At 31.5% G+C, this 18018-nt stretch overlaps 1 protein-coding gene across 1 annotated transcript in view; it reads left to right on the forward strand.

The window, feature by feature from the left end:
• Positions 1-17752, forward strand: part of LOC129947508 (homeobox protein B-H1) — an 81500-nt gene extending 63748 nt beyond the window's left edge. Inside the window, exon 3 of the mRNA XM_056058097.1 lies at positions 16175-17752. Within this exon, the coding sequence (XP_055914072.1) occupies positions 16175-16685 (511 nt within the window). The 3' untranslated portion in view covers positions 16686-17752. The remainder of the gene's footprint in view (positions 1-16174) is intronic.
• The last annotated feature ends 266 nt before the right edge of the window (positions 17753-18018 follow it).

Consider the following 18018-nt stretch of genomic DNA (forward strand, 5'->3'; position numbering starts at 1 on the left):
TAATTTATTATTTACAAGTCGAGAGTCAATGTATTATTATTTTAAAGGAGTTAATGAATCTTGAAAATGTTGATCTTAATTACAAAACTGTGGTCTTGACAAAAATAAATACAAGTGAACTTTAGTTGCAAAATTGTAAAAATTAGCCGGAAAAATATTGCTCTTAAAGGTGGGGACATAGTTATTACAGTAAAGAAATAAATGACAAAGATAATACAATTTATTGATACTAAGAACTATAAATTAAAAAAGAAAATAATTTATATGCACGTTAAGTTAGACAGCTTAATATTTAAAATGTCAATTTAAGCCACAAAAGTTTATTTAGATATACATAAGTGCAAATTGAATTCTAATTAAGTGCTAATTGATTTCTAATTAGTTGTATGAGTAAAGAGAATTAATTGTTCTATTCACTTTTCAAATATAGAATGTTATGATAAGTTTGGTCAGAAAATAATTGGCAGTCAATTATTTTATGTGCAAAATCAATTTTAAGATTGTGTTCTTTTTTTTTTTTTCTTTAAGGATCAAAGCACTGATTTGTGGTTATAAAAAAAAAACACATGCCATCTAAAAGCTGAAACTGTCATATATTATAAAGAAATTGTCACAAATTTGTTTTCGCTTAATGGTTAAAATTTAAAAAAAAAATTAAAATTCAGCTTTTCTTGTTTAAATTTGTGCTATAGATATTCTTAAAAAAATATGCCTTTAACGGTTTTTTAAAAATCATAAGATTCGGTTAAGATGATCGAAGAATATTTTCATACATTTATTTGATAATTTTTAATACAATTATTAATAAATCTACCAAAATAAATACTTCACTTGATGAATTATTTGTTATTATGTACTTTCCTTTTAAGTTGATACCAAAAAATGGTTCTTAAATAAGAAGTCGAAATTTAGTTGTTGACAAAGTATGGTAACATTCTAAAAAAATTGAAAGAATCGTGAAGAAGTCAAGTTACGGCAAAAACTGTTTGCAAATAAGATTATAAACTTTATTAAAAAAAAACCAAAGGTATTTGAAATTAAATTGAAAATGTATCCATCTTGACTAATCATTAAAAATTTGGATCAATAGAAATTTTATAGAAATATTGTCTTCAGGTTGTTCTTAGATCATTTGTGAAAACTAAAGTTCCGAGCAGCTATTAAACATATTGCAAAAAGTAATTTGTTTTCAAAATGGCTGTATTTCCAATGTCGGTGAAACTCTAAACCTTCTTTTCTTAATAAATCATATTTTTCCAAATGTATAATATAGAAATAACAAAATAATTTTTAAAACAGTATACTTGATCTTCTTTCAACCCCCAACCCTTAAAGTTTTTGTTCCAGTCCAAAATAAAGGGACATTGTGAGGAGTGTTAAGGACGTATCAATTAAGCTCTTTACCACAAGTTAGTAAGTAATTTTTTCAAAGTATGTCCACTTGTCGCTAATTTATCTGCCGAATAACGCAAGAATATATATAAGTAGAGCTTAAAAGTATCTTCTACCCTGTTACTGGCAAAAACCCAATTTTTCCTAACCACCCCTGGGACATGGGCTCCATTTTTCTTTCTAAAAACGAACAAAGAAAAAAAAACGTTCCATTTACCGATATTGTTAAGCTGCTTAACAATTATACCCTTCCTGCTGCTGTTTATAATGAAAAATGTTTGCAATTTACTTTATGTTTTTTCACACATGCACAACAAAATAATACAACAACAACAACAACAAAAAAAACTCACATCAAGCAAATAATTGATTTAATTAAAAGTCTTTCACTTTTATTATTTTTTTGTATTGTGTTATTTTTATTCCCTATGTGATTATGCCTACATAGGTAAGGTAGGTATATTCAGATATGTGTTTTTTTAAATATTTATAACAAATGCACTCGTCTGCAACTTGCAATTAAATATTGCACTAGTTTTTTTTCACTTAAAAGTTATTGTTCCCCTTTTAAGTTAGATGTACGTATGTTTATATTTTTTTCATTTCATTTTGTGTTTAATAATATGGCACATTGCAATTTCAAACTTGGTTACACATTAAATGATATACTTTGTTCATACGTATATAACAATATATAATATATATGTATGTATATAAAACAGTTTATATTTATGTAGGAAATAAAGTTATTATAACGATATTTGCGATGATGTTGTGCCTGGATGTGATGTAGTAATTATATTTTATTAAGTTATTCATTAGGTTTATACAAAGTATGAATGTATAAGCTGTTAAAAGAGAGGCCTTAGAGGAGTTTTGAAAAATGAAGACAAAATTAGGAATGAGGGAAACACTTTTAAGTCATTCACAATTTTTAAAAATGTATACAAGGGAGAGAAAGAAATAAAGTATTTAAAACAATAAATTTCCTTGTGAAAATATTTCTTTGTTTTGCTGAGGATATTACCAACAAAAAATTCCCTCGTTAATATAATTTCCTAAAATCAAAATTGTACCTACTCAAAATCATAAAAAAAAAATTGTCTAAAAAACTTCAAACAAATACATAGATGAAAATCAAGTTAAAAGACGTTCAGACTTTATTTCTCCCTCATAAATAATTTCTATTCACAAAACTAGTTATTCAGCTCTGGGCTTCTGCCAACATCATCGTATCAAGATCAAGACTCGTTACATCTTTCTGCAACTTAGTTCATCATTTTTATTGCATAATTTTATGACAGCCCTCCATTTACAGTGTCAGTGATGGTCAGTGGCAAAGTTGCTTCCACAAAAGTCATTCATAGTCATCAAAACCTAACCACTTCGTGATAGGTTTTATGATGGTCTTTTATATGACTCCTTCTATGGGTTTACATTTATATGAAGATGATGGTAACTGGTAACGTTTCTGATTTGATTTATAATTGGACAAACACTCCACTTGCATACGCTTTACCGCACTTACGGAATATGCAGTGGTGTATAAAGAAGTATGTGTGCAATTTATATCATGATGTGGCAATAATTGTCCTTGGAAAGGATTAAACTGTAGCCATAGACATTTATTCAGTTTGGTATAACAATTTTCACCCGGAGGCCTATAGAGTTTAAAGCAATTCAGCAGCAGTAGGAGCAGCAAAAGCAACAGCAGCAGCCATGTCGGTCTCAAAATTACCACCAAAACGGGCACAAGTTATAAAACTTGGCGTGATTTGTGAGTATAAAAAGGAACAACTTCAAAACGATGCATTTAGTGCAGCTGCACCTCTCGCTTATATTCTGCCATCATCGCTGCCGCACCATGCCACCGCTCCGTCATTGTCGTCATCGTCATCGCTTAATGCTCCAACTCCGTATATTTGCACGAAGATCATGAAGAATATATATACTTGTATAAGAAGCGTTTGGAGGAGAATAAGCGGGAAACTGTTTTTATAAATATTTCACAAGCGCAATTCAAGTGCGGGATGCCAATATGCCATCAGCAGCAAAGGAAATTGGCTCTTTAGAGCATGATTTGAATTTCTCGTGCAGCAGGCTACTACCTTCTTCCATCCTACTTCTGAGTACTAACATACAATACAGAAGTGGATCATTAGCGAGGGAGCTGGAGCATTTTTCAACACACAGTATATGACGTTGAAGGCAGCGACTGCAGAGCGTTCAGCCGCCATTATTCGCTACTTTTCCATTTTTTACATATATTTTCAGTGTATAGAGTATAACTCTAATTGGCGGTTTATCTTAAATTCAAAAACTGGACGTACTTATACACAGCTAGAGAGAGAGCAAATAATTTCTGCTGAAGGATTTTGGTTCAAAAGGGCAGGAACATGCTAATAGTTTGAAAAATTTCGTTACCAATTTGTGTTATGATCAGCATAGTGAGACTTGAGAGAGATGGAGGGGGTTGAAAATAATATGCAGACATTATAGTGGGAGGTTTTGAGAAGGCTTTGGATGTTTTTGTTTTAGAAATTGAATGCCCTTGCTTTAAAATGGTTGTTATTATATAAGTAGGTAGGCAATGAAGGTAGAAGTTGCGGAAAGTTATTTTTCAATGCTAATTGGAAATTGGTTTTGTTTTGAACTTTATTCCAATTTTTGTTTAGTTTATTTTTGTATTTATGGTGATTTGGTGGAATTGATTAAAAGAAAAATGAACAGTTTAATTTGATTTTTGGTAATTGGCATTAAATAATAACAAGCGAGTAGTCGCATTTATATTTTTACACTTTTTCATATACAAATTTAAACACTTCAGCGTTTAAAGTAATCTGAAACTTCAACTTTGAAAGTACAAAAAAACGTGTTTAGTTAAAATTAAAAAAAAAAAATACAATTTGAGAACTTGGAACAAAACAAAAAATCAGAAAATCTTAACATTAGAATTGTTTTTATTGTTTAATGTTTCTTTTTGAAAAAAAAATTATTTTTTAACTGTTATTGATTTAAAAAAGCTTAGAAATACCAACATAAATATATATAAAAATGCATAAATAAATATTAAACAACTGAACCATTTAAATTACACACAATTACATACTTATATTTTTTAACTAAACCACAAAATTAAAACAATAATCTAACAAACAAAAGAGCTGATGCGCGAACTTTAATATGACTATTACTATATTTTATCACTATTTTTACCCACTTATGCCGTGGGATTTCTTTTGTGAACTTGAATGCTTAGGCTCAAGAGTCCGTTGAGAACTAGGGCCTAGTGACTTACAACTCTTAAGCATTCCTGTGTGCGACTATAATGTTATCATGTATGGAGGAGACCAACAGTTCTAAACCGAATCCGAACGGCTATTTTGGGAAAGCGCTTTTTATGACAATAATCACTCTCGGAGGATCTGTAAATACTCGTGAAAAAAACTTAGATGGCACAGGCAGATTTTAAACCCAAGATTTCTGGTATGACAATCTAACGCACTAGCCGTCACGCCACGGGTACTACTACTTAATTTTCTTTTGCATTTTCTAAAAAGTAATTTTTTGAGACTATTAGTTTTATTAAACTCAGATTTAATCCCCATAGTGGCAGAATCTATTTTAGAATAAAACTCATCATTTATAAACTTATTTATGTTTCCTTAGGTTAGGTTATGGTTAGGTTATAGTGGCTGTCCAAGATGGAAACGGACACACTTAGGCCAGTTTAATGGCCCATTGTGATACCACATGAATCATGAGGCTTCCTCCTAAGCTCAATGGAACCAGCTTGAGTCCCTTAGGAAACGTGAGAGGCTGATTATACCGATATGATTTAGATCGTTTAGATCGTCAAAGAAGAATTCTCCTAAGTAATTCTTGCGTTTTCGAGCTAGAGCAGGGCATGTGCAGAGAAGATGAAGAACCGTTTCTTCCTCTTCCTCGTCCATACAGCTTCTGCAAAAGTCATTTGAGAATACGCCTAGTCTCGTGGCGTGCTATCCTATTAGACACTGTCCGGTTATGACACCTATCATCGAGCTTATATGCGATTTGCTTAGAGAGAGCAAGCACCTTGAACGTTTTAAATCCAGTGTTGGTTAGATGCTTTTTGTGGCTTGACACGTGGTGATGTCCGTCCACCTGGTGCCAGCCCTCCTCACAGCGTCTTGCATTAGTAGCAGTTTACAAGTAGCGATTGGTTTGCCAGTACTTGCCAAACGTGGTAGGATGGTCTGTACTGCACCGTTCCTGGCGAGTTCATCATCCTTACAGTTACCTGGAATGTCTCTATGGCCCGGCACCCAGCAAAGGGGAATATTAAACTGTTGCGCCATCTCCATTAGAGATGTTCGACAGTTATGGACTATTATGGAGTTTGTAGAGACAGAGTCCAGAGATTTGATAGCGGCCTGGCTGTCAGAGAAAATACGGATATCAGATGTTGATATCACGTTTTCTTTGAGCCAAGACAAGACTTCCTTAATCGCCAAAAGTTCCGCCTGGAACACGCTACAATGATTGGGAAGGCGGAATGAGAGATTTAATTTCAGTCGTTCAGCGTACACATCTCTACCAACCCCTTCTTTGTTTTTGACCCATCGGTGTAAAAATGGATTGACTTATCCTCCAAGAATGTCCTATCCTCCCAAAAAGATCTGGTAGGTATAGAAATCTGGAAGTTTCTGTCGAATTGTATTTGGGGGATGGTGTAGTCTGTGTGCTTTGGAATTGATTCTAAATACCTTAGAATTACGGAGTGGCCAATGTTGTTGTTAGTCCACTGCGACGATGCTTTGAGACGAATAGCAGAGCTTGAAGCTATTTGTTTGCTTAATATGTCAAGAGGTGTTAGGTAGAGCAAGGTGTCCAGTGGCGCAGACGGGGTCGTGCGAAGCGATCCGCTTATACATGTTTCCTTAAGAAAGATTCTTTATCAAGCAATATATACTTAAAGTCATCGTTAAAGTGTTTTTTCTCAAAATAAATTTTACTCTCAATATGTCAACAGAAACTTTGTATCAACCTTGCAGTTCCTCGACGTTAGTTTAAATTTATCGGTGTCAATACAGTATGTAGGTACATATGTGAACTAATTGAAAACAAGTTCGGTTTGATTAAAAATATTTATTATGATCTTAGCAGATTTTCAGCTGCTGTGCACAATAATAATAATAATAATTAAAGGTATTGCTATAACAATAAAACCTGCAACAAAAAAAACACTCCAATTATATATTAACACCTATTTGCGAATTTGAATTCCTAACATTACACATTCCAATGCAAATGAAATTGCCAATTTATATTTTTTTTCATTTTTTCTTAATGCAAATTGCAAAAAGTTGTTTATTTGATTTATGAATGCTTTTAGTATTTTTTTACTGATATAAAAAGTCAATATCCAGAAAATAGGTATGTCTACTTACTCGTTCGTATATGCACATACTTGAGATACTTTCATATACATACACACATAAATCTTCGATCAAGCTGCCTTATAAGACTGCCACTCAAATTTTATTGAAAAATTATTATTGAGAGTAGATACATTGTCTGTCTATATGGGTATGTCTTTACCTAGGTTGGTATTTCTATTATAAGTTTTTTTAAGACCAGTTTATTCACCTGGCTATGGCGAGCATGTTATAAGACCTGATCCAACAATTAAGTAATTTGTATCCTATTACTTCATAAACTGATTCATTAAGAGCACCAATTAAGAGCGCGTTCTTTGAAGAGCCTTTTTTTCAAGTTTTTTTTTGGTATACACATTATGCCCCTCGTGCATTTATTATTAGCAAGTGACAGGTACTTCCAAGTTCACCTTTTAACTTCAATCGAAGGCGTTACTCGAATCAGTTTAAACCAATCATGCTGAGTCGAGACGGTCTTTCAAAGCTTAAAAATGAAAGGAAAAAAAACGAAAATCATTTAGACGAATATTTAAATACACTCTCTAGCGCGCTACCTCTGAATGAATATAAGAAGAAGAGATGCTCTGATGACTGAACTAAAGTATAAAAGGTCGGCATCCGAACAATTATCTTTTCTGCTCATCATGTTCGTTCGTCAAATTTACGCCCTAAGTCGATTGAGGCGCCACTATGATGTACCTTCGAAAAGGCCATAACGGCGCCGCCGCCGTCTCTCGATGCTATATTATAATCACCGCCAACAAAGGCTATATACTCGTAGGTACACAGCCATACCTACATCGTTTGAAGTCAAAGTGTGTGTCAAGATTTCTTGCTTCTGGTTGTGCTATGCTGATGGCTTATGGCTGGTGCTGCTGGGTGTACATATATTTTCGATCATTAATTTTGTGTGTTAAGAAAAGTCTTTTTCGACATCTTATAAGAAGCCTTTGCATATAGAGCTAGGAAAAGAAATGTACATATACATAAAAGGTTGCACTACTGCTGTTTAACTAATTCCATCAATTAAAACTTTTCTTTCCTTTATTTTTTTGATGCGCACTTGAAGATTAAGGAAAAACAAAAATCCTCAAAAAGATCAATTATCTCAAGGTACGTACCTGACGGTTTTACGTGTATGAGGAGAAATACCTCTTTGACCATATCCATGTCAAGGTGACAGAATAAAACAATAGTTGCAAAAATAAAACAGGTCCTTTCCAATAGGATTAACTTTATTTTTGGGATACAAAAAGGTGTGCAATTATGGGCGGATCAATACAATTAAATTAAATGGATATGCAAAATTTCGTAGACACACAATTTTGAAATTGTATTTATTTGGCAAAACTCTGACGCCAGCTAGAAAAAAGGGATGGTATTTGTTGTTGTTTTTTTTATTTCTTCTTCTTTAATTTTTATTTAATCCTATTAAATTATCATCTCATCACCCTTCGGTGAACAATACATTTTTATTTTAAAACCGGAACGAATCATTGTAAACATTTTGAAGAATTTTATAGTGTTGCTGGCAAAGAACATAGAAAACCACATCGAATTTGAACTCGTCTTATACGTATACGAATTTGAGAAAAAAAAAGGGATGCAATCTATATAGATACTTAAGTGCTTAACAATTATTGTTGGTTTTGATTTTGATGGAGGAAATAAAATATCATTAATAATCCAAGAGGGGAATTTTATGAGTTTTGCAGTAATCTTTAGCAATATCGTCAACATTTATTTGAAAATAATCAAGAATTACTCAAGAAAGCAGCCTTTCCTATTTCTATGCAGTACTGTACAACATGTACATGTATATGTTATTTTATCAATCACGATTTGAGATGTGGAACCCAAAAACAAGTTTCCTAAAAACTTGCGAAATATTAAAAAAACAGAATGGGAGTTTCAAGGAGAACACTTCGCTCAACCCTAAGTACTATATTTTACACTTTTTAAAGCGGCCTATCTGTCGAATTGTAAATTTTGATATTCTTTAACGTTTCAATATGTTTACAACTTAAGACCTTTTCCTTTCTTTCTTCAACTATATCTCTTAAAATTAGAATCTATGCAGAAAAGAGTTACGAATAGATTAAGTCAGGCTTCTTTTCGAAATGCAATTTAAGGAAAGTACGCAAAAGAAATACTGTTGCAAAAATTGTCAAAATTGTTTTCTGACTGAAATAATTTGAGCAAAATTAAGATTCTTTCTGTAGAGCGTACTTCATTTTATACACAATATTTTTATTATCATTTGGAATTAGTTGAACAAAATCAATGGAAAGTTTTAACAAAAATAATTCTGAAAAATAAAATTCTTTGGCGACTCCAATACTATCTTAAGAAAAACGTGGCACACAATTTTAAACGATTTACTAAGCTTAATAGATGATTGACCTAATTTTAAACGATCTTAACACTTTTAGCAATTTTCTAAATGCATGTTACAATTATGCTTATAAGAGCGGTGGATGGTTTGTTTGAGTTACGAGTTAGAAATTCCAATTATAGGTCCGTTTAAGCGTATTTGCTTTGTTTTTCTCACGAACTGTCACTTTTTAGACATGAATCGAATTTTTCTGTTTATCAGTTTATTATAGTTACAGAATTAAACAAAAAGAAAGGCTTAAAATTGTGGACTCTTTTAGTAAATTGTAAATATTTAGCAAATTGTTAGTCTTTACAATAAGATGTTTAAAATTTTGCACCAATGTTTTTGACGTGTCAGGGTTATTTTATATTATAAACTGTTTTATGATAAGTACTTCTTTAACTTTTAACAAAAAATAAAAGAAAAATAATGCAAAGCCCTAACTCCCAGTTCATTCATATCTTCATTCTTCATAACTTAATTAAGCAACAAACTCTTTAACGATAGATTCTTATACTTTTTGCAGACATTTACTTTTAATTCAGGACAAAAGTTATTTCAAGTTTTTTTTGAAGGACAACATTTTCTTAACATTAATGCAGTTTAATGATCAAGTATATAATTTTTTTTTACATTCACAAGCACTCAAGGGGTTATTAGTGCCCTTTATATGTTTATATTTAAACACAGTGCGAGCGTTAGGAAAATAGGGAAGGATTTAAAAGGAGATACCGGTGCACATTGGTGTTAAAGTTCTGAACATCAAAATGGGAGGGAAAAACAGAGTTGGCCAAAGCATTCCACATTCTCTATGTGCGATTTAAGAAAGAATCTCTATACTTGACTGTACGCCCGAAATTGAGCTCAAGGGTAAACTGATGAGCATTCCTAGAAGTGAATCTACAAACGAATATGAAAAGCTGAGGGTACTTTCGTCGGCGAAACAGTTTAATAGATTAGAAGTGACAGACAAAAGATTGTTTTTGAATATAAGGAAGAGAGTTGGCGACCAAACGGAGCCCTGAGGGACACCAGCATTTATTTTATGAATTTCAGACTTGAAACCATCTAATACAACTTTTATTGAACGGTTAGAAAGGTTATATCTGATCCAACGAAGAAGAGATTCGTCAATACCAAAAGAACCCATTTTCGATAAGAGAGCTTGGTGCCAAACTCTATCAAATGCTTTTGAAATATCAAGTGCAATAATATTACTTTCTCCAAAACGATGTAAAGATTTGTTCCACTGTTCGGTGAGATGAACCATGAGATCACCAGTGTACCTATTGCTACGAAAGCCATACTTTCGGTCATTAAGAAGCTTCCGTTCTTCAAGATATTTCTTAAGCTGAAAAATAATCAGCGTTCCCATGACCTTAGAAAGTGCAATTGGACGATAGTCTGAGGTCTGAGGACAGGCTCTACAAATGCAGTTTTCCATCCATTTGGGAAGAGACCTGTAGAATAGGACAGATAAAAAAGCTTACGCAGTGGTTTTGGCAGCGTTGAAGAACACCTCTTCAGAACAATAGGAGGAATACTGTCCGAGCCAGCGGATTTGTGTATGTCAAGGTCTTTCAGTACTCTTGGGACTGCACGAGTGCGAAAGAAGATTCGTCCGAAAGAATCATTTACGCTCTCAAGAACAAAAGGACTAATGACACTTCTCGGTAGCGTCGATTTAACAGCAAACTGTGCTGCAAGCAAATTGGCTTTATCAACAGAGCTTAGGGAGTGTTATTGTGGACGAGCGTTGGAACCCAGGATGACGTGGAGTTTCATACGTTTTTAACAAATGACCAGAAATTTGTACTACCTTTGGGACATTGTAGTATTTTTTGCCTTAATTTCTGATCATGCAAAAATTTGGTTCGACGAATTTGACCATTACATTACGTTACAGATTTTCTTCAGTTGGGTTGGCTTTATGTAACAACGGAAACTTACATCTTTGAACCTAATAACATCTTTACAGCTCGAATCAAACCATGAGCTCTCTTTGAGTTTGATAGATTTTACCCTATTCGGGATAAAATTTCTCATTCCACAAAGAATTAAATTTTTGGCCATTTCTGCCTTGGAATTCATGTCAGTATCGAGGAAGCATAGTGACCAGTTAAAGTTCCTGAAGATTTCGTTGAGACCGTCCCAGTTGGCTTTCTCATATTGCCAAACGGTTCTCATAGGAGTTTTTTCTTTAACTGGGTTTTTTCGACATGAGAATTTTGCAGATACGATACAATGGTCTGATGTGCCAAGAGGCGGTAATACATTGATTGTGTATTTATTAGGGTCAGAGGTAAGAAACAAGTCTAGGGTGTTGGCGGATTGACCTGCAAAGTCGACAAGCTGAGTTAATTGATTTAACTCAGCAAAGATCGCAACATACCTTTCTTCCGGTGTTGACTGGCCAGAATAACGAAGCCAAAAAGAATTGTGTACATTGAAATCGCCCGCAATGACGATTTCATTACTTCATATTTTACTATTTTTTTTGTAATACTAGGGTGGCGAACATTTATTTTTATTCCTTCTTATAAATAAATCAATGGTTTTAAGTTTGAAAATTACAAGAAAAATACTAAGCGAGGTATATACACCCTTTTACAGTACTTACATCTACAGAAAAAAAAGAAACAAAAATCGGGAAATATTTCCTTGTTAGATACATTTAATTTTTTAAATAAATTTATTTTCTTTTATATAATTCCTTTCTTCATTCATGAAAAATCAAAAAATAAATAAAAGAAAAATAAAACAAATTATCCGTGCTTATTCGTGTAATTAACTTAACTTGATGATGTTCACACACACAAAACGTGGCCTAAAACACAATTTTTAACGCGAAGCCACAAAAATTCCCCCCATCACCTTCGTCGCTGCCGTGCCACTACCTCACTTCTTCTCGATTCCATTGCAACATTCAAGTCTATAAACCAAGCACAACAACCCTCTTCCAAATCCTCTCATATCCCCGTATCTTCTTCTTTTTCTGTATGAATGTATCTTAAAAACAAAAAAAACATGAATCTCAACTAAAAAAAAAAATATATTGAAAACAGACCACAATTTAACCGCATTTTAATGTGCTAGATAATTTGTATTAATGTGATTTAAATGGTTCCCGAGATACATTCACCTATCTGCCTCTCTATAGTATCTATATAGAGGTACATCTGTACATCTTCATATGTATCTATATATTGTGACGGAGTTGTAAAGGAGATACAAAAGAGTTTGTATAGATAATATGCCATCCGGAGAGATGTAAACGTACCCTAAATAGCGCCATAGTTATAGATCGGGTCTGTTGGTTGGTTGTTTTGTTGGTCGGTTAGGTTTAGGTTAGATTGTCGTTCTTTGGCAGCTCGTCTCAGCTTAGTTCAGTTCAGCTCAGCCCAGGTACCTTTTATCGAGAGAAATTACCGTGTTACCTCATTTGGAAAACGAGAATTATTACAGCGGTTATTGTTTGATTAATTTGATGATAAATAGACGTATTAATTCTAAATTCTAAATACATACCTATAGTATAGGAACCTCCATCTCATACCTCTAGAGTGTAGTTTTGGATAGATATTTTTCATGCAGTTGTTATTGTTGTTAATATTTTTGTGGCGGTGGAGCTCAATTATAATAAGCACTTTGATGGGATGTGGTGCGGTGGCGGTGGCGGCGGCAGTTGAGCTCAAATTGTCGGGTTAACTATAAAGAGTTTTTGATGGTTGGAGTTATGTTTTTGTTTTGGCCCATTGTTTGGCCGTTTGTTCGGTCTTCCATATACAAAGTATACGAAGTGGCGAAAACCCATAATTAGAATTCTAACCTATAACGAATGCGCGGACAGGAAGTAAACCAATTCTATGATGATTACCCTATTCTCTGAGTTAAATTATAATAAATATCTGTCTGTCTGTATGAATGCATACAAACGTAGATAAATAGATACAAACAATCTCATACAATATAAAAATATACAAAATGCAAATAATAAATAATCATTAACAAATTACAGCTTGCAATTTGACAATTATATGATTCAGTTGCAATTTGATTTTTATTTCTCTCTCTCAATTAATAAAATAAAGAAGAGTTGAACTTCCACTCGAGTGAATCGTATTCGGTTAAATTCATACAAATAAAGATACATTTGTATCTTTTATTACTAATTTATGCTAATTGTAGATGCGTTTAGAATTATTTATATGTAATGGATTTTTTTTCTCTTTCGGTAGGTAGGTATTTTAAATGTGAAGGTTCGTTGTGGTGGAAATTATTTAAATTCTTGAATAATAAAAAGAATTAAAGTGGTAACTATTTTATTGCTACACATCGTTAATCATTCTTTTGTATAGGTTAACCTTAGGTGTATATGTGTATGTTTGTAAGTAATGTGGTGTTGAGAAGATGATAAGAAAGAATGTATTACATAAATATATCTATCCTTAAAATGAGGTGTTAAATGTGTTTATGTGTATCTCTGGGTTGAATTTTACTTATTTTGATGGTCATTTAGATAAATTTTCACATGAATTTTGATGTTGAATGAAGTTTTTTTATTTATATGTGTTTTATAAAATGCTTAGATTTCAATAAAATAATTTCTATTTGTTATTGAAAGATTTAAATAAGTTAAAAAGAGGCTGGGATACGACCCACACTGATAACTTCCCATCCCGTCTGTCGATTTGTCTTGCTTAAAAGTTTGTCTATATATGCACTCGTATCAATTTTTACCAAATTTGGGTACTATTTTGTGTAGATTTAATTTTTTATGAAAAAACGGACTGTTGAATTTTTATATAAAAATTACTTAATATCGAAAACAATATTTTCTAAGAAATAATATAAGTTTGAAGCCAATATTTTTAAATTTTGAGTCGAAAGTAAACTTTTACCAAGTTTTAGTATTGTTTTTTTTTTTAGAGTTTTATTTTTGTAAAAAAAAACTGTCAATTCGATTTTTTTCAAAAATGTTATCGAATGTTGAAAACAATATTTCTTATAAGATGAAATTAGTTTGAAGCCAATAATTCAAATTTTTGAAAAGATATTTGAATCGAAAATCAATTTTTAGCAACTTTTGTTTAACGTTTTTTAGGTTTCTATTTTTTTGTACAAAAAACTGTCAATTAGATTATTTTCAAAATGTTACTGAATGTTGACAACAATATTTTTTGAAAGATAAAAGTAGTTTAAAGCCAATATCTACAATTTTTGAAAAGATATTTGAGTCCAAAATAAATTTTTACAACTTTTATACATTTTTTTTTTAAGTTTTTATTTTTTGTAAAAAAACTGTCAATTTGATTTTTTTCAAAATGTTACTAAATGTTGACAACAATATTTTTTGAAAGATAAAAGAAAATTAAAGCCAATATCTGAAAGTTTTGAAAATATGTTTGAGTCGAAAATAAATTTTTACCAACTTTTATTAATTTCTTTTTTAGGTTTTTATTTTTTGTAAAAAAACTGTCAATTCGATTTTTCTCAATATTTTTCAGAATGTTGAAAACAATATTTCTTATGAGATAAAATAAGATTAAAGCCCGCATTTCAAGTTTTTGAAAAGATATTTGAATCGATATTCAATTTTTAAAAATTTTTAGTAATGTTTTTTTTTTTGTATTTTTATTTTTTATAAAAAAAACTGTCAATTCGATTTTTCTCAAAATTTTATCAGATGTCAAAAACATTATTCTTTGTTGCAAAAAACTGTTTTGGAGATGAAATCATATTTTAGTCTTAAAATTTTGGAGGTGACAACATTTTTTTTTTCAGTTTTTTTGATTTATAAAAAAAACCGTTAAATGGAATTTTTCCAAAAAATATACTTGTTTGATACCACACTACAATATATTATATAAAATTTAATTCAAGTCTCTAGCGTTGTTGGTTCGTAAGATATTTAGGGTTAACCAAAATGTTCACCTTTTTTTCAAACTGCTATGGTAAAAAAACCACCCACGCAATTTCCTTGAGAGCCCTTTCTGCATTTTTTTGCCTTATTATTTTCTTTATAACAAAATTTATTTGAAGTCGTACGGACGTACAAACGCACGTACACACGCACGCACAGACATCTTTCTAAAAATCTTTTATTTCGACTGTAGGAACCTTGAAACGTCGAGAAATGTCAATATTTTCAATTTGACAAATCGGACCCATTACAATAACTTCCTTTGGGAAGTTAAAAAAGGCTTAATGCGGAACAGTGGTTCGTTTGATGGTATATAACTCCAAAATGTGGTAGTACCCAAGAAATCGAAGCAAAATTAACAAAACTTGTTTAAGCAACTTCTTAGCCGATTCTAAAACGAAATTAAATGTCATATATTAGCTATTTGTGAAAACATTCCGAAAAACGGTCTAAAATCGTTATGAAAACGATGGTTCAGTGCATGAGCTTATCGCAAAAAACGCCGATGCTCATTTCACCATCTCCGGTGGCTGCGGTAATAAACAAAACTGTCCACTTTGGAAGACTCAAAAACTATTCATGAAACCCCACCAGGAAGTAACTTTTTGACCCGGTTTGTGCTCTGAAACTATTATCGGGCCTTATTTCTTTAAACTTAGATAGACTATTGACTCTTGAAACACATTGTGCAACGCAAAGCTAACATACGGTCTAAGAAAGCTACTATAACGCTTGAAATGCTGGTCAATCATAAAGTTACCAGTGATCAACTTAAATCTTAACTTAAATCTTAAACCTGGTTTGAAAGAAATGGCATGAAATACCTTCAAATGTCTTGATATCCTATCAAAAGCACCCTAAATGAATTATTACATTTTACAATTTTTGACAAAAAAGTTAAGATGCCTAGATAGCATTATTCAAATACCAATTAATGAAGCTGTAAAAACTTAAAAGAAAAATGTTCTTAAAGTTCCTAAATATGCTCACTTCTTTGACTTTTTATTTGCAAATATTCAACTTAACTTAATTTCAATCTTTTATCTTTTTTTCTATTTGCAGAACAAAATGGAAACGTCAAACTGCTGTGGGTCTTGAACTACTTGCCGAAGCTGGCAACTATGCAGCATTCCAGAGATTATATGGCGGTCCACCTTATCTCGGTGCATGGCCATATCCAGCCCAATCACCACACGGAACGCCACCATCTGCCGCCGATTTATATTACCGCCAGGCGGCAGCAGCAGCTTTACAAAAACCTCTACCTTATCGATTGTATCCAGGTGTTCCGGCTGCCCTAGGCAGCCTAGGTGGCTTGCCAGGTCCAGCTACAGCTCCATTTCCCCATCTCTCAGCGTCTAGTTCTCTGTCGTCATTAAGTAGTTACTATCAAACCAATACTAACAACAACAATAACAACAACAATAGCAGTAGCAATAACAATAACATCAGTATTAGCAATAGCAATAGTTCCCGGCGATCACCCAGTCCGACATTGAATCCCGGCAGTCCACCGGGTCGTTCAGAAAGTAGTCGACCGCCTAGTGATGATGAAGATACTATTCAAGTATGAGTTTTATAGAAACTTAATTATAAATTAATATTATTATTATTATTATTCTCAGTGTACAGTAAATTAGCTTATTTATTTTTTAAATTAATAAATATAAAAAAAACAAAGTGGCACAAAATTTAATAATTTCAAAATAAAAACATAAAACAATATTATTTTCTTTTTCATTTTAACAATTTTTTTTTTGGTGTAAGCCCCCATCAGCACATAAAACAGAATTTTTGTAATAATAGAAATATTTATATCTATATATTTTTAATTAGATAGAAAACTATAACCCTGAAAAAATAAAAAAAAAACAAAAAGATACAAAATAAATTCTGAAAAATAAAATAAAACAAATAAAAATGAAAATGAAAAGTAAAACTGTTGCCAATAATGTATTGTAAATTTTTGTACAAAATTGTTTAAGCGAATTATAAGCGAATGTGTAAGTGTATATTTTTTAAATTAAAGATGAAAAAAACTAAAATATATCTATAGCATGGTGTATATGTATTTTTTGCTCTAAGTAGATACTTTATACAAAACTAAAAATTAAAGACAAACAAACAAATCTTAAATAAAGAAAGAAACTTCTATTCATACATTTAATTGAAATAACAAATTAAATGGAGATTATTTCTTTATACAAGTGATTTATATATAAATTTAATTGAAACAAATTCATAAAATAAAAAAAAAAAAGTAAACTGTTAAATACTATCTTTTGTTTCTTCCAGTTTGTATTTATTTAAATTTAATTTTCATTTATTTTGTACAGTTTAAAAGACGAAAAATTAAAGTGTAATATTGTGTATTTATTTATAAACAAAATATTTATAACACTTATTTTGTCTGTTATGATTCTTATTGTTCGAGAAAAACTCTAAAGTATCGAATAAAAAAAAACACGTATTTATATAAATTTATTCTGAAAAGAAAAAAAAAAGAATAAATTAATTTCTTTTTCTTATTTTTTGTCATTTGTTTTTAAGTGTTCTAGTATAAAATTTTGTATGTAGCTAAGAAGATGATAAGAAGGACGATATAGAATATGATAAAATAAAATAAATTATAAATCAAAATATGAATTTGTTTAATTTACTTCTAAAAGAAATAAGAACGAAACAAAGCAACGGTCGTACGCAGCGTCAATATGAACATCCTAGAAATTTGTGATCGATTGATAGTGATTGATTGTGATCGATTGATAGTGATTGATTGTGATCGATTGATAGTGGGTTTCTCAAAATCAATTATAATTAGAAGCAAAATAGTTTAATACTGCTATTACTATTTCTAATCTTTTCTAAAAAGATAGCAAAGTTCATCAGCCTAGCAATTGTGAGAT

This window comes from Eupeodes corollae, chromosome 2 (genome assembly GCF_945859685.1).
Source record: "Eupeodes corollae chromosome 2, idEupCoro1.1, whole genome shotgun sequence".
Taxonomy (NCBI): domain Eukaryota; kingdom Metazoa; phylum Arthropoda; class Insecta; order Diptera; family Syrphidae; genus Eupeodes; species Eupeodes corollae.